The sequence below is a fragment of the Thalassophryne amazonica genome, chromosome 5 (genome assembly GCF_902500255.1).
Source record: "Thalassophryne amazonica chromosome 5, fThaAma1.1, whole genome shotgun sequence".
Lineage (NCBI taxonomy): Eukaryota > Metazoa > Chordata > Actinopteri > Batrachoidiformes > Batrachoididae > Thalassophryne > Thalassophryne amazonica.
Window position 1 is genome coordinate 21,319,106 of NC_047107.1, and position 27,281 is coordinate 21,346,386.

Below are 27,281 nucleotides of genomic sequence, written 5' to 3' on the forward strand. Positions count from 1 at the left end.
CACATAATGCCTATGTATGTGGGTTGCCAGCTGCATGGAGGCAAACAGGAAAGCGTTCCAGAGGGTTACCACAATGGAAGAGAAGATCATTGGGTGCCCTCTACCCACAGTGGGGGACCTTCATGGCTCTTACTGTCTCAGGAGAGCCAACACCATCCTAAAGGACTCATCCCACCCTGGACACTCTCTGTTTGAGCTACTGCCACAGGCAGATGGTACATGACCATTAGAGCAAGTATAAATAAACTGAAGAGCATTTTCTACCCAACAGCTGTTAGAGCTCTGAATGCCACTGGAAGCACACAGCCATGTCACATGTCACACTTGAAATGAGTGCAATATTTGTTAATGTGCAATATCCACTGCCACTGAAATATCCACAGTTTTGTACATACTTGTCTCTTATTTTATATGTAATCTCTTTTTTGCTACTTCGTTCTTATATATATACGAGGTCTGTTAGAAAAGTATCGGACCTTTTTATTTTTTTTTCAAAAACCATATGGATTTGAATCATGTGTGATTGCATCAGCCAAGCTTGAACCTTCGTGCGCATGTGTGAGTTTCTTCACGCCTGTCGGTTGCGTCATTCGCCTGTGAGCAGGCTTTGTGTGAGCAGTGGTCCACCCAGCTCGTCGGATTTTTATTGCGAATAAATGTCTGAACGATTTGGAGCTTTGCTACATCAATTTTTTCCAGAAACTGTGAGAGACCTCCAGGTGGACACCGTTCGGAAAATTCAGATGGCTTTCAGGGATGATTTTATGGGGATTACACAGATTAAGGAGTGCTCCAGCCGGTTTAAAGACCGCCCACAGCTGCTGAGAGCGCGCCGCGCTCCGAGCGCCGATCGACAGGCTGAAACAACCAGATCATTTCCAACGTGAGGCTTTGTTGATCCGGGACGTCGTCTGACTTACATGACAATGGCAGGAGACGTGCACATCAGTACTTTTTCGGCACATTTAACTGTTACAGGAGTTTTTTTCATGGAAAGAGAAGTGGAGGGATGCGCCACGGAGCCGTTCATGGTGAAGCACAAAACCACCTCCGTGTTGGTCTCACAGGACGGCTTTGAGATGGCTTTCAGATGGCTTTCGGTGGTTTTTCAGTCGTGTGACTATCCGAGAAATTGTGGATGAGCTGGACATGCCAGAACATGTCCTGTGAGGCTTCATCATGGCGTTGCTTTGTGCCGTGCGGCACCGCCGCGACGCGCGGAATTCCTCCGCACGTCTGTCTTAATGTGCCGAAAAAGTGCTGATGTCCACGTCTTCCGCAATTCCTGTGCTAGTCAGACGACGTCCCGGATAAAACACAGCATCCAGTGTGGAAATGAATGGCACATTCCACTGTTACAGGAGTTTTTGTCATGGAAAGAGCGACAGAAACTGAATGAATAAATAATGAAACAAATAAATGACTGCAAAAATACCTGTTTTTGTTTCAAGAATTCCTGAATTTTGTTTACAAGTTTAAATTTCAATTTGATTCCATATGCACAAACACCAGGAGTCACTTTACACTTTCAATACAATTGTCACATCAAGTACACTTATAGCTTCCTGAAATCGTACATAAATCTCACTCTAAAACTGTATTCTTTGACGGCAAAAACGTTGGGCCCCATTCAAGCACACTTTCCTGAACTTCTCTTGAATTTCTTTTACCTATTTTCTGTATGAAGGACTGGTCTGAATGTTCCAAACTGATTCAGCAGAATCTGGATTACTGCATAAATCACCTTTGCAAGCACTGCAAAGTGCCCAGAGTGAACTTTGTGATTCTTGTATATGAGGGGCAATTGAGAGGTTTTGAGCCTGACCCAGAAAAAGTAGGGTGTGGCTCTCCATCTTTGCATTCTGACAAACCAACATCTCTCAAGAATGAGTGAAGTTTTGACTCAATGGGTGCAAAACTTCTCAGTCGCACCTCATACATAGTTCTCCGTTGTTGGACTAGTACACAACTATCTTATTGTATTTTAGATCAGTGGTTCCCACACTTTTTTTCCTTTGGACAACCCCAACTTGTACCAAAGAAAGGCTGAGCCCCCCTTTCTCCACCCGACATCCACCACCAACCAGCATGCACCCCCCCCCCCAATAAAAATTGTGATTTATCCCTTTATATTTTATAATTCCCATGAATGGTTCCCAAAGAAAATTAACTTTTTAACTTTTTAATTTGTCCTGATTATCAAGTAAATGTGTTATTATGATTTTATATAATAGGTGAATTTTTAATTTTGATAACCACAGAGCAGACAAAACCTTGGGCACCTCCTGTGATCTTTGGTACTACCCCCCACCCCAACCCCCAAGGGTGGCATGGACCCCAGCTTGGGAACCAACGTCTTAAATAAATGATACTGTTACGAATAAATTTAGAATTATATGAGATATCGAAACAGGGTAATACAACAATGTAACTATGACATGTAATTTATGTAGGATTTTCAATAAAATGACTTCAAAGTAATGAAATGTTCAATCACTTAATGAAAACATAGGCTTGGATGACATCAGACGATGAGTTATACTGCTGGGACTTTGGTCATACAAAAAAAACCAAAAAAAAACAAACTCAAAATACAAGAAAATTTGGTGAATTTAGGAAGATGACTTCCATCACTCCTACAAACCATTCAAGAAACAGTCTGGTAGTACAAGTGGCTCTAACATGAGGCTCAATGTATGACTGACCAACAAAAACAGCAAGGAACATAACTGTTAAATATCTGCAAACTAAATAAGACAACACATCCACTTGGGTGACCAGAAAACCACAACAAAACATGCTCCCTCTACTGGTTGGAGGTAAAAACGCAACACAAAGAAAAGCCAAAATTGGACAATTTAACGTTCTGCTTTAAAAAGGTTTAAATCACACTGCTTATGTGTTTTTCAAATTATTTACAAAAAAGTCTGACAAAGAAAAATCTGAAATAAAAAGCTGCAAAAAGAGGAAGCGAGTGCACAAATGTGCCCACACCCTGAAAAGCCTGGTGTGTATGTCGACAAACATGATGCTGTGCCCATTCTCGTGTGGAGCTCGAATGTGTGACGGGAGTGTGAGAGTAAGCCTTGGGCACACAACAGTCTGAAAGCAGCACTTGCCACTATGATGCCAGTCCTCTCTAGTGTATCCGTGAAAAGCCTACGTGTTGGAAAAACATTCCAGACTGGGATCACGTATACACAGTTGGGGCCAGGAGCGATACGAGGAGCCAGCCGCAGAGGCCGTGTCTCAATTTCTCATGCACATTCGACCAGGGTGCCTGGAGAACAAGTGCAAGCTATTTCCAAACAAATACAGGCGCAAAATGAACTCAAATCTTATTAGAAAATTAGCAAATGTGAGGAAATCACTTTGTAGCTTTTACACTTTTACACTCGCGCTGTAAATGACATCGAAAATTAATAATTCGCCATAACAAAATCCAACATGGGGGAAAAAAATGCCATTCTCCTGATTTAACCATGCAATCTGGCAAAGTGAAATTGCAAACATTTGCAGAGTGTTTGCATTTCTCAGCTAGCGGCGAACCTATTACAGTATTTCACAGATTTAGCCAAAATCTAATTTGTAAATTGCATTTAATGGTTTGTGGTTGCCTTCCTTTTTGTTATGAAGAGTTGTCATGCTGTGAAAATAAACCTGAAGGCCCGCGGACTTGGACCTCGTAATGAAAATCAGTGCGCTGCCGTGGCCAGTGCCCACTGATTATCATTCCCGATTGACTGACATGTCCCACTGGCTGCCTAACAGCCGGCTTTAGGAGATGAGGTTAAATTGTGGCTACCAACAAATTGCACGCTTGAGTTCCTCTGCTATCATCCTGTGTAATATGAGCACACCAGGCAGATCCCGCTGCAGATCCTGCTCCTCCCCTGCGCTGCAGCTCCCCCTCACAGAGCCGCTGAGCCCTCTTTCCACATCCCTCACCACCAGTCTGGACTCTAAAGTGGTGATGGCCATTGCCATGGCTGAGCCTTTGTGGCTTCCCAAAGTGCTTTGCATTTGAGCTGCTGCACACACGCACACCGGTGTACACCCATATTATGTGCACAATCATCCGCATGCTTGCACAATACAGAAATACCTTCACACCTTCTTGAAATAAAGACGACAGCAAATATGGTTACGCAACACCGAGCCTGTCTTTGTTTTATGGTTTGCTTTAATGTATTGTTTTATTGTTTCTAATTGCTTTTTAAAACAATGAAGCAATTGTTCTTATTTATTTTATTGCTTTTAACTGTTTTATGTTTTTATGTACAGCACTTTTCAACTACTGTTGTTTTTAAACTGCTATATAAATAAAGTTGAGCTGAGTTTGAAATCTCTGAATAAGTCATACCTTCACAAGACAGAAAATCTTAATTGTGCTTTCATTAAACACTAAATGCATCAATAGAAGTGTGTTAAATGGCATTTTTAATATTTTGAAAATGTCACTTTTTGTGTAAATATGGTTGTAAATGATCAAAACTCTTTATACTTATTTTAAGGATTTTTAGCACTGTTTCTTGACATTGTAAGTACTTTGTGAAATAATTTGAAAATATACAGTATTATTCCAAAGCTTTAGGCACCAGAATATGTTGTATTATTTATTCATCAATGGGTGAACAGAAAATCTAATTTGAAATGTCAAACATTTTTTCCTACAAAAATACAATGCAAGGTTTTTTTTTATTATTATTTATTTATTTCATCAAAGCAACTTAAGTTACAAGTGTCATTTGGGGGAAATGCTTTGTAGGTCTACATGACAGCAGAATGACAGCTGCCAATGAACAATCAGATGTAAAATCATTTTAAAACACCTGATTAAATGAATCCTGATTTGTTATCAACTGCATAGAAATTAGTTTATTTTATCACCTGCAAAATTATGTATTTGCAAACATGAAAAATAGTAACACATTTTGACTATTTCTTTTAAAATACCAAAATTTTGCATTTTTTTCTTCTTCTTTTTTTTTTAACATTTTAGTCAGTCAGTAGCAACACGGTGACTTAGTGGTTAGAATTGTTGCCTCACAGCAAGAAGGTCATGGGATCGATTCCTGCCTGTGGCCTTTTCTGTGTGGAGCTTGCATGTTCTCCCCATGCCTGCTTGGGTTCCCTCTGGGTGCTCCGGCTTCCTCCCACATCAAAAGACATGCAGGTTAAGGTGAACTGGAAACTTTAAATTGTCCATAGGTGGACATGTGACTGTGGATGTGTTTGTTTGTCTATATGTGGCCTTGCCACAGACTGGTGTCCTGGCCAGGGTGTACCCTACCTCACACCCTGTGACTGCTGGGGAAGGCTCCAGCCTCCAGCAGACATAGAAGATGGATGGATGGATGGATGGATGGATGGATGGATGGATGGATGGATGGATGGATGGATGGATGGATGGATGGATGGATGGATGGATGGATGGATGGATGGATGATGGATTGATTGTCGGTCAGTGTGCCTAAAATCGTTTGCACAACACTCTATATAATATCTATATATTAACTCACAAAAAAATGACTTATTAAAATCCAATTTCTGAATACATTTGGATCACTGCCTCAGGATATTTCAATCATAAAGTCATTTCCATGACATATACGGTACAGAAGTGAAGAAGATTTTATGTAAACAAAATCACAGTTGCATGTGTGATGTGATATTTCAGAGCTGAGCACACTTTAGGGTACAAATCTCAAACAACATTGGGAAGCACTGTGATAAAGGTCTCAAGATACTTTCAAATTATATTCTCAACAAACAGTGGCATAGAATTATTGTGCATCACTGATTCTATATTTTATTTTATGCTGATGATACTATCTATCTATCTGTCTATAGTTTACATTTTTGGTAATTTATCAGAAAATATGAATGATAAAACAAAAAAACTTTTTTCACTCATGGTTAGTAGTTGTGTGAAGCCATTTTTGTCAAAGAAATATGCTTCTCTTTATAAATCATAATGACAACAGAAACTACCCAAATGACCCTGATCAAAAGTTTACAATACAGTGTATTGCTCCCTTTAACATCAATGACAGCTTGGATTATTTTGTGGTAGCTGCAGACAAGGCTCTTTATTTACTCTGATGATAAAGCTGCCCATTCTTCTTGGCAAAAAGCCTCCAGTTCCTGTAAATTCCTGGGCTGTCTTGTATGAACTGCATATTTGAGATCTCCCCAAAGTGGCTCATTGATATTGATGTCAGGAGACTGAGATGGCCACTCCAGAACCTTTGTTTTATTCTGCTGTAGCCAGTAAGAGGTGGATGTGGCCTTGTGTTTTGGATTGTTGTAATGCTGGAATGTCCAAGTACATCTCATGCGCAGCTTCTTGGCTGATGAGTGCAAATTTCCTTCCAATATTTTCTGACAACATGCTGCATTAATCCTGCCATCAATTTTGACCAAATTTCTTGTGCCTTTGTAGCTCACACATCCCCAAAATTTCAGTGATCCACCTTTGTGCTTCACAGTAGGAAGGGTGTACCTTTCATCATAAGCCACTACATGTGTGAGATCACGACTCTTGTATAGTGTTCAGACCTGGCACTTGACTGCGAAAGAAGTTGCAAAGGTCGAGGTTGTTTGAAATGGTTTTCTGAGGAAGATGGTAAAGGGAAGGTAAAAACAACAGAGGGATGATGGAGTTGGGAATGTGAACAAGGAGAACCAGGCAGTGGAAGTTTAAATTTGTGAATGTGGACCTGCACCATATTACCAGAACTACATCAATCAAGTCCTTTTGCTTAATTAAAATACCTGCTGCACGTCTGCAGGATGCACAATGGCGATATTAGGAAACAAATATTATTTGATGAACATTCCCCGAGTTGGACCAAGTTCGAGAGAATGCTGGGGATGGATGCCCTGCAGTTGACGGGAAAGATGATGGACAGAACAAACTTTCAGTGCCTACTGCAAATAGTAGACGCACCCTAAGGAGCAAACTCTCCAAAGAGGGGAGGATGATGATGATGATGATGATGGTGATGTTACCTTTTGTAGCCTTTCAAATGTGTTTGTGTCAACTTGTGTGCACATTATCAAGCCAAAATCACCAGGGTATGTACACTTTTGGTCAAGGTCATTTGGTTAGTTTCTGTTGTCATTATGATTTAAAAAGAGTAAAAGCAATTCTTTGACAATAAATGACTTCACGCAGCCACTAACCATGAGTGAAAAAAAAATGTTTTTGTGTTATCATTTGTATTCTCTGAAAAAAATGGGCAAAAAAAAAAAAAAAATCTGCAAGTGTATGTAAACATTTGTGCACAGCTGTTGATAGATAGGTATTCCTTTCACGTTGAAAAGTTAGGAAATATTTAGAATTGAAGTCGTTTTGGCTGAAACTAAATACAAGGTCATTTTCCAATATCTATGTATCACTTACTTATTCCAGTTGTTTTGCTAAAACGATTGCAGAACATGTTTAGTTGGTGACAGATCAGTGTTTGCCACTTATACCAGAGTTCATAAACTGAGGTTACCTGCTGATACTCAGCATGACCTCTAAGCTTATAAAAAAAAAAAAAAACCTCTCCATGGAAGTGGAATGTGGGGTTGAGAGAACTGTCTAATGTGCATGTGAACAAGATTGCTACCAACTCCATTGTCTACTTATTCTAGAAGATATTAATTAGATATGGGGATCAAAATGAGAACAATTCAGTAATTAGTAGTGAAAAAATATATATTGTGTTTAAAATATTTATGAAATTCGCTTAAAAATGACTCATTGGATGAACTCAGTTCAATTATGTGCAGGATTTCATCTAATAAGTATATGTAGCCCCAACTTTAAAAAAGCACATCCATACAAAACCATTTAATTTAATTTAGTTGGATCTACACATATTTATTAGACGCAAATCCAATGGAATGAGTCAGTTTTTTGAGTGAATTGTACAGTATTTTAAATCATGGTGGACTGGCATTGTCAAAGGTGCTATTGAAAACTGTGGAATCTTATTTATGAAGCAAATCTTATGTGAATAGTAAAATCTCTTACAGCTGATGAATTTGTATTATTAGTGTGACAATTATAAACAATATTGGTTTTGAAAGTTACAACAACAAAAAAATTAAATTGAGTTACAGCAGTCAAAATTATAATAGAAACACATACAATCACATAAGATCATGCTTTATGTTCTTCAGGAGCTCCATCACTTTATTTGACCTAGATTTGTGGTGGCTAGAAATAAGATGACTGAACAATATTAAAGGATTAAGTAAAGTCCTGGTTAATTCCGCAGGTCGCTTTAGAATGAAAATGCTGTAGATCTGCGTAATTTGGGAAAGTTTATAAAGAACAGAATCTTTAATTAGATGTTTGCTGGTTTGCTCTTGTTTTATGGTTTGGTTTGCATTCTGGTCGGTGTTCAACTTTCTGTTTTGTCTTGTCTGTACTTCTCTTGGGAGGTCCTGCTGAAAATAAAATTACTGTTATATATTGAAATAACCTGTGGTGATGCAACTATTTTACACAATATGTAAGAAAAAATATATAAATATGATGTGGAATCTTTGTACATAGTCAATGCAAAATGTATAACAGCACATAAATTCATATGTAGAAATGGTCATGTAATCTGATGTATATAAACCAAATATTTATAACACCAAAAAAGCTGTTTCTGGGAACCAGAAAGAAAGAAAACAGATACTGACGTGTAGCAAGCGATGCAAATAAATTCCAGTCCAACAGGCCCTTAATGGCTCTAAATGTGTTGGGTGGAAACAGTTAGCAAACCGTGAGATGACAGATGATGCGTCCTAGTCTGCTGCTGGGACAGGCCAAGCCATGTTGACATAAAACCCAATACTTCCTTACAGAGGAACGGGGCCGAAACTGGCCCCGTTCCTCACCGAGCACTAAAAATCCCAGCAAGCTGAAGCAATATCACCCGGCTTTAGTGTTTCTAACATTAGATTTTATTTAAGAGCAGCGGTTAACGCACACATTTTATCCATTTTAGGTAGAATTTTAAGAGTTTTTTTTTTTTTTCTTCCTTTCTTTTCTGGGTGACTTCAGCAGAACACAAGGTCGGCCTTTAATTAAGTGCATGGGGTTGACATCCTTTTTTTTTTGGTATGAATGTTTCCAAAGTGCCGGGCCACACAGGAGTGTCCAACACACTCAGCGAGCTAACAGAAACCCAGCCGTCAGCATCTATCCAGCGTCCCAAGCACAGCTAATTAAAAAACAACAATTTCACAGGAGGGCACTCCAAACAGTTCTAAAAAGCAGCTCTCAGCACACCGGGGGATCGTCCAACATCCACGGGAGGCGAGACAGGTTCTGGGAGCTCCAGTTTTATGGCTTCATCACTGCTCTGTCTTCCTACTACTCACAGTACCCCACCGTAACCTGAATTTAATTCTGTTTACAACACATGACATACTTAATTTGGAAAAAAAAAAGATGCTGATATGTATGGGTAAGTTTCAAGTGAAACATTCCAAAATAACATTTTGCTGCACAGACTGTAAAACTTTATAGAGCATGAAAACAAAAATTCACTGTGGAACCCAAAGTATTATGCATCAGCAGAAAACAAGTCAACCGAGCTGTGCGTCTGATTAACCCTGACGTTCACCGTCTAATAAAAATAAATAAATAAATATGTTTTCATTTTGCAGTGCATACTGGGAAGCATGCTGGATTAACGAGAAGAGCGCTTATTCCACCAATGCTTATTACATCCACCGGCAGACAGTGAAAGGCTTTGAGAAGTCTGACCCCCCCCCCCCCCCCCCACCACCACCCCATAAAATGTTTGTGACGCCATAAAGCAAAAATGCAAAAAAAAAAAAAAAAAATCAAAAGAAAAAAATTGTCGAGCAATGCAGAGGGAATTACAATAAAGCCAAATCTGTCCAATTTGATCAATAATAAAAAAAATCCACCTTTTTTTCAGTTTAGGCAAAAAACAAAAACATGGGTGATGGTATAACCTTTTTCTCCTGCTCCTGCTGATTGGCCCAGATTATTTTTTTTTAAACATGGCATGATGTCATCTTTTTTGTTTCCACTAAATGAAATCAATTTTCACTCAACTAAATGAACCAACAAATACAGAATGTGTTTAAATGACACTGTGATTACAAATGCAAATTTGCAGCTGCATTAACTTTGTTTCTGAATGGAGGCTAAATAGTAATAATGCAATATTTGTAGGGTGTGCTATTTTCTAACAGGCAGGGGTGTCGTCCAACATTTGGGGTGAAGTGATCACCTTATTACACGGCTCCCAAAAGGCTCCTCTGATCTCCTCCTTTCTAATGATGCATAATTGACCTCCAAGCACCGGGACACAACACACTCTCTCAGGGTGGTGTAATTCCAATCTGCTTTTTCACATACCGCCTGTCTTGTTTGAACGGTTCCTGTCTGAGTCACGCCTTTGCCGATTTGACTTTTCTTTCTCCGAGCGTGCCGCTCCGATGTTCTCGCAACAGGCCGCATTGATTTCTCCACTGCAAAATATTCCTGCACACCGTTTCTCCCAACTCTTGGATGCAAGTGTGCAAAAAAAAAAATATCCAGTCATCCACAATAAATTCAGAGATGATAAACACGGTTGGCTGCATGACATAAAGAGAGGAAAACATATGGGATGAAGCCTAATAAAATCCAATCTTGTTACTATATAATTGCACTATATGGAGCAGGATGTGTTGAACAGTGTTGGTGGGAGTTTTAATAACATAGTACACAATTGTTTTCCCCCGTCTGCACTTAGACCTGTTCCAAAGGTGTGAAAAAAGACTGCTTGCCAATTCCTTGATTTATTATAGGTAGTGAGAGCTGATTACGGGGCATGAATCAGTTGCTGCTGGAATGTAATTAGGCACGTAGACCCCTGTAAGACGAGGAGCACAAAGCAGTTTGTGGGCTGACAAATGCATCTTAAATGGGTGTCATAAAAGTCAAAAAGGTGCCAATTACATTTCTAACTATCTCATCAATGCAGATGGAATAAACAAAAAGAGGGATAGTTTGGAGATGGAGGAATCCCACAGGTAGCTTTGAGTTTGGAAAGGAATGGGAGGAAAGCAAAAAAGAGGAGATAGAAAACAATGTCGCCGCATAAGCCGGCAATATTCAAAATAGCAAAGGTGGCAATAAAAGAGGCAGAAATGCTCATGTGCAAAAGCTATGAAACACAGATGGAAACAAAGATTTTCTCTCGTCACACACACAAAACAAATTTCTAACCCCGACAGACCTGTCCCCTTGCAGGATCGTCTCACACCGAGACTCCGGTTTCCCATAGTTACCGCTATGAATTTTCCATTGTTATCAGCAGACTGCACTGCTGTCACAAAGCTGGATGAATGGCACACACGGCAATAGATGTAACTCTTTGTTGGTTGCAAGGTATCTAACAGAGCGTCATAATGTGCCAGTAATCCAAGTAGAACTGTTAAAAAGGCCAAGCACAAAAAGCTGAAAATTTAGTGACAAGCATGAAAAGTGCTCATGCAAAGAGAAACACGGGGTACCCCGGGGCATCCCGGGGCCCTCACAGTCCAAAGAGCTACCAGCAGGATTCTCCCACTTAAACAGCCTGAGTGTATTCTGCTGCTTTTACACAGTCATTTATGATTTATATTTACTGTTTACTTTCATGGCTAATCAGTGTGGTGCTGGAGTGTTTTTCATGCAATTAATTTGAAATTGCATGCTATCACAAGCACTTAAAATTAAAGATTAGTTACCAAAAAGCAAAAAAAGCATACTCTTATTACGAGGAGTATTTTGTGCAGAAATAATCAAATTAATGACCCTTACTTTTTTCATTATACTTTTTTTTTTTACTGGATTTGCAATTATTCACATTCAAGCAAAATTGGTTTATTTTGCTTATTTTACTTTTGCTTTACATTATTTTATTGACGGTTTATCTCAATTTTATATTTAAAACACGTCATTAATATGATTAATGCATCATACGCCCGTGCGTTATGCGCATAATTCGCGTTGAAGCGTTCATTCCCCACCTCCCCTTAATAATTCATCTCTGATGTGTTTAAATTCACGGGCATGTGCAGTTAAATTAATATACAAAGCGCGGATTATTTTTCATTAAAACAGTGTTTTATTTAGAGTGAAATAATTCATGAAAATACAAAATAATACACTAACCCAAAACTAAGACCTCCACCATTGTTTTTTTCATTTTCATAAACAAGATGTTTCAAAGAAAAATTACCATAAAGCAATCAGAAAAAACACGGCACAGATCTGCGTAAAAAGCGCACATTCTGTCACCTGATTGTATTAGAAATGTAACATTTTCCAATGTGACTGTGGAACTATCGAGGACAATAATTAATATGTGATTTTATTTTTAAATTTTCTCTGCAAATAAAATATTTTTGTGCACAAGTAAAAAGCTCTGATTAATTCTGATTTCAGGAATTTCCTAGAATAAATCAGAACAACCGCTTTGTCGAACAAATAATAAAATGAATTTATATCAGATTTTTGTGTTTTTTTTTTAAACATTTGATTAAATATAGTGATAGAATCGTGGCGTGTTATGCGTCATTAAAAAAAAAAAAAAAGAATCGGCCCTGCAGGCCAACCAGTGGCTTTTTGTGCGCAAAAGCATAAAAGAAGCCGCAAAAAGAAAGGCAGAGATCCGCAGAAATGTGCTTACTGTTGGTAGTCGTGCTTGCAGTAAAGTTTCCTTTCTCTGAAGTAACAGCTGGTGGTGAGAGGCTGTTGACACACGGTACACTGCAAACACTCTTCATGCCACGACGAATCGTTGACCCGCATCAAGAAGCGGTCGGAGATGGGACGCTGGCATCCTTCGCACACAGCCGGATGGTGACATTCTGTCCCTGAAAAAACAAATTGAAGTCTGGATAAAAGCAGGGAATAAAGTAAAATAAAAAACCTGGGCTCGTCATAAAAAAACACATACTGCTTCGATTTTAAGCATTTTTATTTTATGTATGTGTTTTTCCACATTCAGTAAAACCTAAATCTGCAGATTTGTGTATTTCATCTGTCAGCATGAGTGCTTAATTCTTTTTTGTACACGGCTTTAAGTCGTCATTATGCACGTTTCAATGTGACTTTTGCCGTTTCCAAACGCCGCATGGCTGCGCGCTGTGATTTGTGTCTTGCGCGCACTGGCCGGCGCCGAGGTTTAAAACACTCACCGAGCATGACGCCCAGCGTGGCCTGTCCCGATCGCAGGGGATGATCTTCGATTTTTATGCCGTCCAGCATGACGCACGTCTCGCACTGTGTTCCGGCAGAGAGGCGCTCCACTGACAGCAGACCTGTTGCGGTAATATCCAACAAGAAAGACGGTCAGACCGGACAGGAAACGCGTAAATGCGCGGAGCTTTGAACCTGTGGAGCTCCGTGCGACAGCAGGACTAGTGAAAAACACAGAAAAAAAATGCGCCTTGGATGCGCAACAATGACACACAAAACAGCGTGAAATGGAAAGCAACGACAAAAAGTGTGGGCTGTCACCTGTTATTCTTCAGCTTTGGCGTCCTGACGCTGCAGTGTGTCGCTGTGATGAAAGAAGAAAAAAGGGGAAATCCAAAAAATAGCAGCGCGCGATGTCCCGACACAAACTCTTTGGAAGTTCACAGACGGCCGGTTTGTGTTCCTGTCGCTGCTGCAAAAAGTCTGAGATCGAGATTGAAGCGGGTGGATCCTCCCACTGCTGACTACACGCACGGCTGCACTTTTTTTCACCCTCTATTCACTACCATTTGGATGCGATTGGAGCGCAGCGCTGTGCGCGCAGTGGCAGCGCAAAAAAGAGAACCGTTCTGATTCTGCACAGCCCTTTCTTTCTTTTTTGAAATAAAATCGTTTAAAATAATGTGCGTAATAACCACATTAAAAAAGTCATTTAGTTTAGACAGTATTTGAATTTTATTTAATCATTTATTAGTTTGCTTTCTCGTTTAAGACGCTGAATATCGACCTTAAATTGTAAATGTAATTAGTTGATTTATTTATTTTCTTGCGTAAAGGGGGATGACACAGACAGGGCTGTCTATGTGTGCTGGAGCATCACATGCTCTTTTGTGTATTGTTTCCAGGAAAAGCTTCTGATGCACCTGGTGATCAGCGGTGATAACGGCCGCAAGAAGCCCCAGCCAGCAGCATGCGTGCACGCACGCACACACACACACACACACATGCACGCACAGAAAAAAATCAAATCAAATTAAAAAAACTTTTATTATTTTTATTATTGCTTTTGTTCTGTATTTTTGGGTCTTAGTTTGTCTTCAAATGATCAGTTGATTTATTAATCAGACAAATGACTCCAACTACAAAATCCATATAAAAACGTATATATATATATATATATATATATATATATATATATATATATATATATATATATATATATATATATAACAAAATAAAAATAAATAAAACGCCTAACCCTAACGCCATGACAGGACTGTGACTGTGCGCCCTGCGGAGATGTCTCACATGATATTATGATTATTTCTGAGCATATAAAGTCTGTAATGCTGCTGCTCCCTGTCCTACTGTACCAGCAATATTTTAAATACTACTGGAACTATGAAAAACCTGCAGCCAAAGCATGCATAGATAGATAGATAGATAGATAGATAGATAGATAGATAGATAGATAGATAGATAGATAGATAGATAGATAGATAGATAGATAGATAGATAGATAGATAGATAGATAGATAGATAGATAGATAGATAGATAGATAGATAGATAGATAGATAGATAGATAGATAGATAGATAGATAGATAGATAGATAGATAATGTTACAGGTGGAGTTCAGTTTGTTGGATTTACATGATTTAAATATGTGCAATCGAATTTAAATCATGTTTCCTTTATCAGAGTGTATTAGGCTTTTTAATATGTCACAAATTACTGCTGCTACATATATATATATATATATATATATATATATATATATATATATATACAACCAATGATAAATGTACAATACATATAGATATAACACATACAGCCTTTAATAATAATAATAATTATTATAATACAATTTCCATTAAAACATTTAATTAAATATCCGATGTTGTTTATTTGGTTCTAGTTTCTTAGAAAGTAATCAAGTACATTTCTTAGATCATGTAAAATCACTGTATAGTGTCAAATCGTAAGGCTGCACGCTTTGTTTTTGATGTCTTTGTGAGGCATCAAAGACCTGTCGCTCAGTCTGAAAACATTTAGGACTATGGCTGTTAGTGTCGCCCTCTGTCGGCCAGTCGGCGAATCATGAAAAGTGTTTTGTCTACAGTAACAGCAGCCATGCTGCTCTGTGCACACCTGATCCCGACAAATCTCAGCCGTTAAGCAGAGGAGGTCCTCCTGATTAGTACTTGGCTGCAGATTGTTTAGGAACACCAGAGAGCTGTGAATGTGCTTCTCCATGTAAAGCCGCAGGTGCACCAGGGAGGACATCCGGTGCAAAACTTGTGTCAAATCCCAAATATGGATTCCTGATGGGTTTAGGTCACCTATCTGTCTGTCTGTCTGTCTGTCTGTCTGTCTGTCTGTCTATCTATCTATCTATCTATCTATCTATCTATCTATCTATCTATCTATCTATCTATCTATCTATCTATCTATCTATCTATCTATCTATCTATCTATCTATCTATCTATCTATCTATCTATCTATCTATCTATCTATCTATCTATCTATCTATCTATCTATCTATCTATCTATCTATCTATCTATCTATCTATCTATCTATCTATCTATCTATCTATCTATCTATCTATCTATCTATCTATCTATCTATCTATCTATCTATCTATCTATCTATCTATCTATCTATCTATCTATCTATCTATCTATCTATCTATCTATCTATCTATCATAATTGCCTTAATGTTTTTGTGAGCAGGTAAAACTTGGTTTAATTCTCAAAATGACATAAATTGTTAAAACATTAGGAAAAGTTGACCCCCCCCCCCCCCCCCCCCCCCAAAAAAAAAAAAAACATTCAAATGGGAGCTCATGGGCCAACCAACCTACAGTTCCACTGGCCCCCTTGCTTTGGCTAATGTGAGAGGGCTTCAAATCCCATGATTACTTTCAGACATTACATTACTAACAACCATAGATTGTTATACACTCAACAAAAATATAAATGCAACACTTTTGGTTTTGCTCCCATTTTGTATGAGATGAACTCAAAGATCTAAAACTTTTTCCACATACACAATATCACCATTTCCCTCAAATATTGTTCACAAACCAGTCTAAATCTGTGATAGTGAGCACTTCTCCTTTGCTGAGATAATCCATCCCACCTCTCAGGTGTGCCATATCAAGATGCTGATTAGACACCATGATTAGTGCACAGGTGTGCCTTAGACTGTCCACAATAAAAGGCCACTCTGAAAGGTGCAGTTTTGTTTTATTGGGGGGGATACCAGTCAGTATCTAGTGCAGGGGTAGGCAACCTGTTCCAGAAAGAGCCATGAGGGTGCAGGTTTTCTTTGCAGCCACTGACTCCACCAGATGATTTTACTGATTAATATCACTTTGAGCAGATGGAATCAGTTAATCAGTGAAATCACCTGGTGGAGTCAGTGGCTGCAAAGAAAACCTGCACCCTCATGGCTCTTTCTGGAACAGGTTGCCTACCCCTGATCTAGTGTGACCACCATTTGCCTCATGCAGTGCAACACATCTCCTTCGCATAGAGTTGATCAGGTTGTCAATTGTGGCCTGTGGAACGTTGGTCCACTCCTCTTCAATGGCTGTGCGAAGTTGCTGGATATTGGCAGGAACTGGTACACGCTGTCGTATATGCCGGTCCAGAGCATCCTAAACATGCTCAATGGGTGACATGTTCGGTGAGTATGCCGGCCATGCAAGAACTGGGATATTTTCAGCTTCCAAGAATTGTGTACAGATCCTTGCAACATGGGGCCGTGCATTATCCTGCTGCAACATGAGGTGATGTTCTTGGATGTATGGCACAACAATGGGCCTCAGGATCTCGTCACGGTATCTCTGTGCATTCAAAATGCCATCAATAAAATGCACCTGTGTTCTTCGTCCATAACAGACGCCTGCCCATACCATAACCCCCCGCCACCATGGGCCACTCGATCCACAACATTGACATCAGAAAACCGCTCACCCACACGACGCCACACACGCTGTCTGCCATCTGCCCTGAACAGTGTGAACCGGGATTCATCCGTGAAGAGAACACCTCTCCAACGTGCCAAACGCCAGAGAATGTGAGCATTTGCCCACTCAAGTCGGTTACGACGATGAACTGGAGTCAGGTCGAGACCCCGATGAGGACGACAAGCATGCAGATGAGCTTCCCTGAGACGGTTTCTGACAGTTTGTGCAGAAATTCTTTGGTTATGCAAACCGATTGTTTCAGCAACTGTCCAAGTGGCTGGTCTCAGACGATCTTGGAGGTGAACATGCTGGATGTGGAGGTCCTGGGCTGGTGTGGTTACACGTGGTCTGTGGTTGTGAGGCTGGTTGGATGTACTGCCAAATTCTCTGAAACGCCTTTGGAGACGGCTTATGGTAGAGAAATGAACATTCAATACACGAGCAACAGCTCTGATTGATATTCCTGCTGTCAGCATGCCAATTGCACGCTCCCTCAAATCTTGCGACATCTGTGGCATTGTGCTGTGTGATAAAACTGCACCTTTCAGAGTGGCCTTTTATTGTGGGCAGTCTAAGGCACACCTGTGCACTAATCATGGTGTCTAATCAGCATCTTGATATGGCACGCCTGTGAGGTGGGATGGATTATCTCAGCAAAGGAGAAGTGCTCACTATCACAGATTTCGACTGGTTTGTGAACAATATTTGATGGAAATGGTGATATTGTGTATGTGGAAAAAGTTTTAGATCTTTGAGTTCATCTCATACAAAATGGGAGCAAAACCAAAAGTGTTTCGTTTATATTTTTGTTGAGTGTATATATATATATATATATATATATATATATATATATATATATATATATATATATATATATATATATATATATATATATTCCAGCACCCCATGACCTGATCTTGGATCAGTGGTTGAAGATGTGCATGTTTGTGTTACGTTTTGGACCCATCTGTTTACATTTTTAGCCCCATTTATGTTTGCCTGCTTTGTTTTGAGGTGGACCTCCACTACTTTGATGGTTATGAATGCCCAGGTTTAAGAATGGCTACTGCATATTCAGCTGTCACTACTGGTTTAAAATATTTTTTATTTATACATGGATCCATCTGCCATCCATCCAATTATACACTTTCACTACAATCAAGCCTCATTCAAAGTAATAAGATGTGAACCTCCTTGGGACTGAAGTGGAAAAACAATTAGACATAATTGGCATAAATAAGATTTAAAAATATATATATATTTACTCAAAGAAAAGGTAGTAGGCCTATGCATGAAAAGTGAATGATAATGACCTCTGAAGAATGCTGTGTAACCAGGCAGCAATCTCTGACTTCACCTTCTGTCAGTCTGGTGTTTGTTTCTAAATGCAGTCAAGTGCAGAAAATAATCAGCTGACCATTATACACGAGAAGCAGCATGTGAAAAGAAATCTAATATGGTCCGAGAAGTGAACCCTGTGGAACGGTTGATAACAAAGCAGTGCTATCTAACATGAAATGATTAAGAGACTGAAAATGTCCTTCCAAAACACACTCTGAATAGAAGTACAGTTGGGTCTGGAAACATTTGGCCATGTAATCATAATTTTGTTAGCTCTTAATTTGAGTAATTGGTGCATGAATTGTAGGTAAAAGGAAATCATGAAATCTATCTTAGAGTTTGCCAGAAGGTTTTTAACGTTTTGTCTTTATAGAGGTGTGACTGATGAAGCAACAGGCAGAAATTGCTCTGGATCTTCTTATAAGACCTAAATAGAATTCTTGCGTTGTCACTCACGGCCTGCTCTACATTTCTTTATTGATTTAAGTGAACTCAGATGGTTTGTCAGTGAAATAATGAGGGGATAACACACATCTGGCTGTGAGACAGCTCAGCAGCCAATTGTCCAATTAGTTTTGGTCCCTTAAAAATGGGAGGATCACGCATGGAAAGTGCTGCAGTTCATCCAGTCTTCACCTGATTTAGATGTAATTACCTTCGAATTAAAGCTGCACACTGTGAGCTGTGATTTTTTTTTTCTCTTTTTTTGCCCCTTGCAGAATGACGTCATCCTCCCTCAGCTTGTGTTTTCTAGTCAGGCTGTATTGGATTATCTCTCCTTAATGATTCGAGTTCTGTCAATACAATAATCAATAGATTTGAAAAACATATGAGGCACGGCTCCTGCCCCCCACCCCCCTTGCACCCCCCGTCCCCGCTCATTCAGGGCCCATCAAACATGCATTCAATAAATCAGAGTGCCAGCTTCAGTCTGCGGTGTTTTAATGAGGCTGCACAGGACGAGGCCTCCCTCAGGCAGCAGGTGTGCTGCACACAAAGCACCGCGCCACAAACTTAAGCAATTTACTTTAAAGCAAACACAACTGTTGCATGCAGCGGAAAGGTAAGAAACCATTAGAATGCATCAGTGCACGTTTCATGCTGGACGTAAGATTCGAACAAAACTCTTTAATAAAATAAAATAAAATAAAATGCGCCATTTCTGAATGCAGACGCATGATCCAAATTGCGCAAATCCTTAGTCTGTTCTAAGATGTTAACATTACGATTTGGTAATTTATTTCACATTGTGGTCATGCTAATTATTAAAATTAATTCATGTAAATTATTTTTGTTGTGCATTCGTATATGTGAAAAATAACGTCAACTTCTCTTATCTGCTTTTTTTAAGATACAAAATGTCAAAACATGTCGATTTAATTGGTGTAGTTTTTTTGTTGTTGTTCACATTAAATAATTAATTTGAATATGCCGCGTTGGATTCTGGGAAATGGTCTCTTATGTAAAAGTAGGCCAAAATATCGGATATATTAAAAGTAAACGAATGTTCGATTCGTTGTTCAAAAAAATTAGCCACGTTAATAAACGATCCACTCATCTGAAAAGTTTAAAAAGTGCAAAACATCAAATAAAAATATTCGGCATTTTTGTTCAGTTCCATTTCAAAGTTAATTGACTTTACATATTTTTTTTTTATAATTAGGCTTTTACTTATGTTAATACTGTATACTTAACGTTATGTGCATTTTTGCATATTTTAGAATGAAAGATAATTTAGAACAATTATTCCTGTGTGAACCCGTATCTTATAATCAATACACTTATTAATCTTACACTCGGAATATGTGCACAACCAGCGGCGTTGCGACATAATAGAGCTCTTTAAAATGATAACTTTCAGTTTGGAAAACAAAAAAAAAGTAAAAAATTAAAGAATATCTGAAACTCTCCAAGGAGAAACTCAGGACACAACAGACCCTGAAAAAAAATCACTTTGTCTTCGGATTAAACGAGTGATTTTCGCGTCTCGGTGATAGTTGTTAAGATCAAATGAAATCTTTATTTTTTTTTCTTCTCACGATGCGGACTTTGCGCACTAATCTCTGAAATCTGAGCGTCTGATCGTGGACCAGTTTGTTGAAAATCTGGACGTCAACACACTGTGACAAAACATCTGAAATTTATGCTAGTGGTGGTCAGTTTTAATATGCAAGACGAACCTTTATTTCAGCACCAGAAGCGTAAATAATACTAACAAATATATAACCACAAACCTTGTTTCAGTTTTAAATGTAATTTCAAGTGACGCAACATTGGAATTTTTTTAATTACATGCGAGTATTTCATTGATTCTGCTTAAATGGACATGCAAATGTAATTGTATAAAATATGCATTTCCTGTCCTCCTTTAATTTTATGTTTCTCTACGGAGTGTCTTTATCTTACCGGCAAAGAAGAAAAAAAGACAGATCCGGATAATCCCAACCCTTTGAGGATTCAGATAAAGTCTAATACAACAATGTCAGCCTATAGATTTGTTTGTGTTATGATTTATTGGATTCAACTGTTTTTTTTTTTTTTTCACTGACAAATTGAGTTCCTGACAGATGGCCTGAAACGTCACTGTGCAACAGCAACTAACGGACACATTATAAATCCAAAAACTGACAAGTAAAGCCAAAAGAAAAAAAAAAAAGTATGTGTAAATACAATCGACCAAAAAGAGATGATACGACATAATAAATAAATAATAAATTACACACAAACACACTGAGTCAATAGGTCTTTATATTTAAGGTCGTAAATGTATATCAATTTTAACATAAAAGGTAAATCCATGTTATATAGATAGATCGATTACGGTTTGTTTCTTTTTTAAGTCAAATGAAACGTTTGCTATTCCTTTGGTTGACCTGTCAGTGGGTGGACGTTTTAAAAAATCTAAATCTGGTGAAATGATTCTAACTTTTGCCATTGTTTATGATGTTCCGTTTTATGAGTGATTATGGCTGTATGACGTATAAAACGAATATAATATGAGAGGTAAAACGTCATATATCTGATATCATAAATATAAAAATAAATAGATAAAGAAATGCAAAATCAAAAAGTAAATAACAAGTAATTAATATAGCTACGTCATAAATGTCTGATGTACAAAGAGTGTGTTTGGCTTCGTTTTACTGTGTTTGTGTTTTTGTTCATCATCTGATGAACTATTCTTGTGTTTTATTATTATTATTATTATTATTATTATTATTATTATTATTATGAGGGGTTCTGCGGGTTTCAGTTCTGGGACCCATTGGGGACTGACTTGTTTAAATCACATATACGTATATCGTATTACTGTTTGTTCTGTGTTTTTTTTTTTTTTTTTTTTTTAATAGTAGTAACATTGGACTGAATCATCGGGTATTGCCAAATAATGAGTGGATATTCTCCCAGCCAGTGGTGTTTGGCTGATTGTTTGCTGCATGTCAATGTCAATGAAATAAATTCCGCAAAGCAACATTTTCTGTTCAGTGCAGCCAAAAAAAAAAAAAAAAAAAAAAAAAGTGCTTTTTTGGACAAAACATTTTCATTCATGTTTCATATTTTTGCAGTTGATGTACTTTTTGTCTGTTGATTTTTTTTCTTTTTTTAACTGTATACTGTTTGGTTCTATTAAGAACTCTTCAAAACTAAAGTGAAACATTTGAAAACAAGTGTAAAGAGAGAACCATTTATTAAAGCTTCAGCAATGAAACAAGTGTGACTTTTGAGACAAATGACATACATGTATTCTGATTTTAGCAGGAAAACATCTTCATTCCTCCACAGCTGAAAGAAAAAAAAAAAAACTAATTCCTCCACAGCTGAAAAAAAAAACCAAAAAACCTGTCGTGTTTAGCAGTAATGGGGATGAAGTTGTGACCCTGATGTAGTGTTTTGTCCTGCTTCCTGTCTCAGGTTGCGCTCAGACTCACCTTCTGTATTACAACATTTCCCCCTGCTGGATAAATATAGACATTGCATCCATTCATTTTCTAGCCTGCTTACCCCAGTCAAGGGTCACGGGCTGGGGAGGGGGGGCTGTGCTGGGGCCTATCCCAGGAGACACAGTGTGCACCATGGACAGGACGCCTGTCTATCACAGGACCACATATAGACACACTAACACATTCACATGCACAGCTACGGTCAGTTTAGAGTCACTAATTCAACTAACCTGCATGTCTTTTAGAAGTAGGAGGAAGCTGGAGCGACCCCACATGAACACGGGGAGAACATGCAGACTCTACACAGGAAGGGCCAGGTAGGAAGTGATCCCACGACCTTCTTGCAGTGAGGCAACAGTGCTAAGCACTAACCCACTGTGTCTCCTCAATACAAATACAATTATAATAATGCAACATCAGTTATTCTGCATGAATGTTTGAATAAAATGAGTCGGTCTTACAATGATTAAGAGAATAGTAAAGTGACAAGTAAATATTTAACTATTTTGTTAATCGATTAATCACATAACGCTTTTACCATGGAAAATGCCAGACTTTGAATGATTCTCAAACCAAATATTGTGCCATTTTCTCTAATTCTTTATTATTTATTAATAAAAAAATGTTTGTTTTTTTCTTTTCTTTTCTTTATACCATATGAGGAGATGGAGAGGGCAACAACTGAATTTTGTTTTATTATATTTTAGGCTACAATCAAGAAGGGATAAGTTTCACATTATATATATATATATATATATATATGTGTGTGTGTGTGTGTGTGTGTACAATAATGTATAATAATAATTTCAGGTTTCATTTAAGGTTTTATTTTTATGTAAGTGGTCTGCATTTCTGTAAGTTTTTTTTTTTTCCATCTGATGCAGGCACTTAGTACTTTGCAGTTATGCCTCTTTCTCTCTCTCTCTCTCTCTCTCTCTCTCTCTCTCTCTCTCTCTCTCTCTCTCTCTCTCTCTCTCTCTCTCTCTCTCTCTCTCTCTCTCTCTCTCTCTCTCACACACACACACGCAGACCATGTCAGGGTGCTGCCATCCAAGGCGCTCAACTGTACACTGAGGATTCAGGATGTTGCTCTTTGTGAGTTGCCTGTCTCAAAGGGAATCGAACCAAAGATCATCTGATCCTTATGGTTTGGCTCATATTTTTACTCTTAACCCCTTAACGCATATTGTCGCATATATGCTACAATATTTGACTCAAATATGCAACATACCAAATTGACCAGTATGCCTGTTGTCGCAAATTTGCAACATACCGTTATTATTATTACAACATTATAACATAAAGTCATTACCAAAATACCAAAATTACTATTTATTTTTTGTGCAAAAGTGAAATTAATAATCTCAACATTATTTACCATCTACTTAAAGGCAAAAACACATACAAAACTTTTTTTTATATACCTACAGCTATATAAAATCAGGCGTTAAGGAGTTAACACAAATTATTTTGATTGTTATTTATTCTGGAAATACTAGGTGTGTGACTTGTTGTTTTGTTGTTACTGTAAATCTCTAAGTTTGTATTAGAAACTACCATACTTCTTGTTATTGCAACAGTATGACTTGATTGCTTTTTTATTCATCTTGTTTTTCTTCTTTGTATGGTGGGCCTCATGGCTGAATCTTGGCTCCTTTGTTGTTGTTTTTTTTAAATATAAGCTATGTATCTAAGATTTCCAGTGTGTTTAATGTATTTCCTTTGCTAACGATCTAAAGTTGTTTTGTTTGGATGCAAATTTTGAACATATCTGCAAACAATTTAAAAAAATAAACAACTCTTTCACTGAAACAAAGGACCTTTTAATGTAACTATGGTTCGTTAATCTCTGCAAAGGGGGAAATAATCATGCAATGTAGACTCATAAAAAAAATGTGAAAATTGAAAAAGTGAAATTATATTGAGTGATAATTTGCTTTCATTATTATTATTATTATTATTATTATTATTATTATTATTATTATTATTATTATTATTATTATTATTATTATTATATACTCAGCACTTCTTACTTGTACTTCCATATAAAGAGTGTGTATGTAACACACACACACTAAATCAAATGCAAAATGAACAAAAAACATAAAAATAAATAGCAGGAACAACAAAAACAACAACAATAACAATGACAACAACAACCCACACAGTCAAACACTGTTCATCAATTTGCAGGCAGTAAAATATCCTGATTGTATTAATTTGTATTAAGGTGTAAATTATTAAATCACAGGAAGTAGTAAAAAATTGTTTAAGATGACATATAGCTGATATAATAAGTGAGATGTGTGTGTGTTAAAGAAACAAAGTGTAACTGAGTGTTAAACATACATGTGCTAAAAGTGTTTATTTGAGCTGAGTAATTAAAAATGATCATTTGATAAGTTTAAACAATATTTTAAGGAAATTTAATTTACAAAGCTTTTTTAAATATTGTTTCTTGTGAATATGCACATATGCTGTGATTTTAATATTAGCACTAACCACTTAGCCACCACCCCTGCCTACAAATTGTAATAACGGGTTAGAAAAATCAACACAAAAACAATTAATATAACATATTTGATACAGAACAGAATATTTTTCAGACAGAATGTTGTAAATTTATCACTAACGTGAAAGTTGAAAGTCTAAAGTGAGTCAAGTCTCAGTGTGTTCTACAATAACAATGACTAAAAAAAAAATATTGTCAAAGCTATTTTTATTGGCGATTACCGTGAAAACAATAAAACCACAGATGGCAACAGATGAAAGATTGGAAAACCCACAATAACACAATCTTTTCATGCAGTGAATATGGGGATTTCTTTTTTGTTAAATGCAAAACAATTCCTCATTTCAAACTGGTCGGACACATGAGGAACAAGTTACTGCAGCGCTATTTCAAAGTCTAACCGCTATGTCATGTGTCTGACAAGCCTTAAAGATTTCTGCAAAAACCTCCTCTCGAGAGGTAAAATGGGTGTTGAACAGATCATTTGCAAAAACAGGTCAAAGTATACAACAAAGCTGATGTTCGCAAATAACCTGATATCTCCACATGGCGTTTGTTGTTACACGTGTGACTGTTTTCATCGTTAGCAAGAGCTCCTGAGCACTGGAGCGAGATTTGCAGTGGCTTTCGTCGGATGATCATGTTATTCAGCGGATTTGCCTACGCAAAAATAATGTTTCCTCAAACTAAAAAAAAGTAAGCGAGCAGGAGGACGATTTTAGGATGTGCACCATTATCAACAAGCCGCGGCTGGTCACTTCTCATGTGGGAATACATAAATTCTGTGTCTGCTGAATGAACAAGATGAGCTCGCAAGACTTTGGGCTCCATGTGGTCAAAGGATCAGATGCACAGGCAGCAACGTATGCAAGGACACAGAAATAAGTGAAGAAGGTATCACTCAAAAAACAGATGCATTGGATGAATTCAGTTCATTTATGAGCAGGATTTCCATCTAATATATATATATATATATATATATATATATATATATATATATATATATATATATATATATATATATATATATATATATATATATATATATAAATGGTAAATAAAGGGACTGCATTTATATAGCACTTTTCCATCTGCATCAGATGCTCAAAGCGCTTTACAATAATGCCTCACATTCCCCCCAATGTGAGGCTGCTGCCATGCAAGGCGCACAGTGGGGTGCGCCTTGCATGGCAGCACATATGTGTGTGTGTGTGGATGATATATGTGTATAATATATATGTATTATCTTGCATGGATGTGTTTTATTTGAGTTGTGACTACAGATAATTATTAGATGGAAATCCTACCCATAAGTGAATTGAGTTCATCCAATGAGTCGTTCGTTTGAGTAATACACTAAAAAAAAAAAAAACTGACTCATTGCATTGGATTTTATATATATATATATACACAGTGATGCCGGTAACGCGTTACTTTACTCTAACCACTTTTTTTAGTTACGAGTAATCTAACGCGTTAATCTTTCCAAATCAGTAATCAGATTAAAGTTACTTCTCCAAGTCACTGTGCGTTACTATTATTTTTACATTGTGGGTTGATAGCAGCATTAAACTTGGTCCGTGGGCAGGAGGTCGGGGTTCGACTGAACTGCCCACTTTAAGCGAGCTGTGAGCTTTTCATCCGCGGTTTTCTGCAACAGCTACGACTCGTCCTCACCTCTTAAAGCGCAGTGACAACAGCACAGCTGCACTGAGCTTTACAAAGACATTTTTATGCTTTTTTTCTCCAAGCCGCTCCGTATCTGCTGCTAAAAACAGCTGATCCTCTGCAACGCGTCAACAACTAGTAACACTATTTTCCACTCAAATGCACCTAAACTCTCTTTCTGAGGACCACATGATGTGAAAACTCAATAAAACTTTCTTACCTGTAAACCTGGTCATGTTTTCTGCATAAATAAATGTTATCCAGTCTTTGTGCTCAAACGCCAAAGCAGGGGCGAACACAGATGGAATGGAGGCGTGGGGCAGGGATGTGTCCCCCCACAACACCCCTAGATTAAAGATCCACTTTTGAAGCCATTTTTTTACTACAACTACTAATACTACTTAAAATATTAATAATTTCAACAAGTAAAATGTTTAGAGAGAATTTAAATGTTAGAAAAATGTTAGAAATAATTTAATAGTTATATTTATAAACAATGTAGGTTAGAAATTGCACGTTTTACTGTTACAGTGCTGTCAACAGTTAAATATGAGGTCAAGAAAGAGGTCTTTATTTTACTTTTTATAAAACAAGTATTTATTTTCATTGAAGTCAAGAAAGGGTGACTAGGGTGATTTGGCAAAAC

General features: G+C 37.7%; 1 protein-coding gene and 1 long non-coding RNA gene across 2 annotated transcripts in view; one reads left to right on the plus strand and one right to left on the minus strand.

Moving 5' to 3' along the window:
- Positions 1-13,599, minus strand: part of lmx1bb (LIM homeobox transcription factor 1, beta b) — a 169,761-nt gene extending 156,162 nt beyond the window's left edge. Inside the window, exons 1-3 of the mRNA XM_034169774.1 lie at positions 13,520-13,599; positions 13,198-13,320; positions 12,687-12,873 (exon numbers count right to left, since the gene is read on the minus strand). Coding sequence (XP_034025665.1) covers positions 12,687-12,873; positions 13,198-13,267 — 257 coding nt within the window. The 5' untranslated portion in view covers positions 13,268-13,320; positions 13,520-13,599. The remainder of the gene's footprint in view (positions 1-12,686; positions 12,874-13,197; positions 13,321-13,519) is intronic.
- LOC117510162 overlaps positions 7,616-27,281 on the plus strand; it is a 20,620-nt gene continuing 954 nt past the window's right edge. The window contains exons 1-3 of the long non-coding RNA XR_004560636.1: positions 7,616-7,629; positions 8,595-8,599; positions 16,938-16,943. This is a non-coding gene — a long non-coding RNA (uncharacterized LOC117510162). The remainder of the gene's footprint in view (positions 7,630-8,594; positions 8,600-16,937; positions 16,944-27,281) is intronic.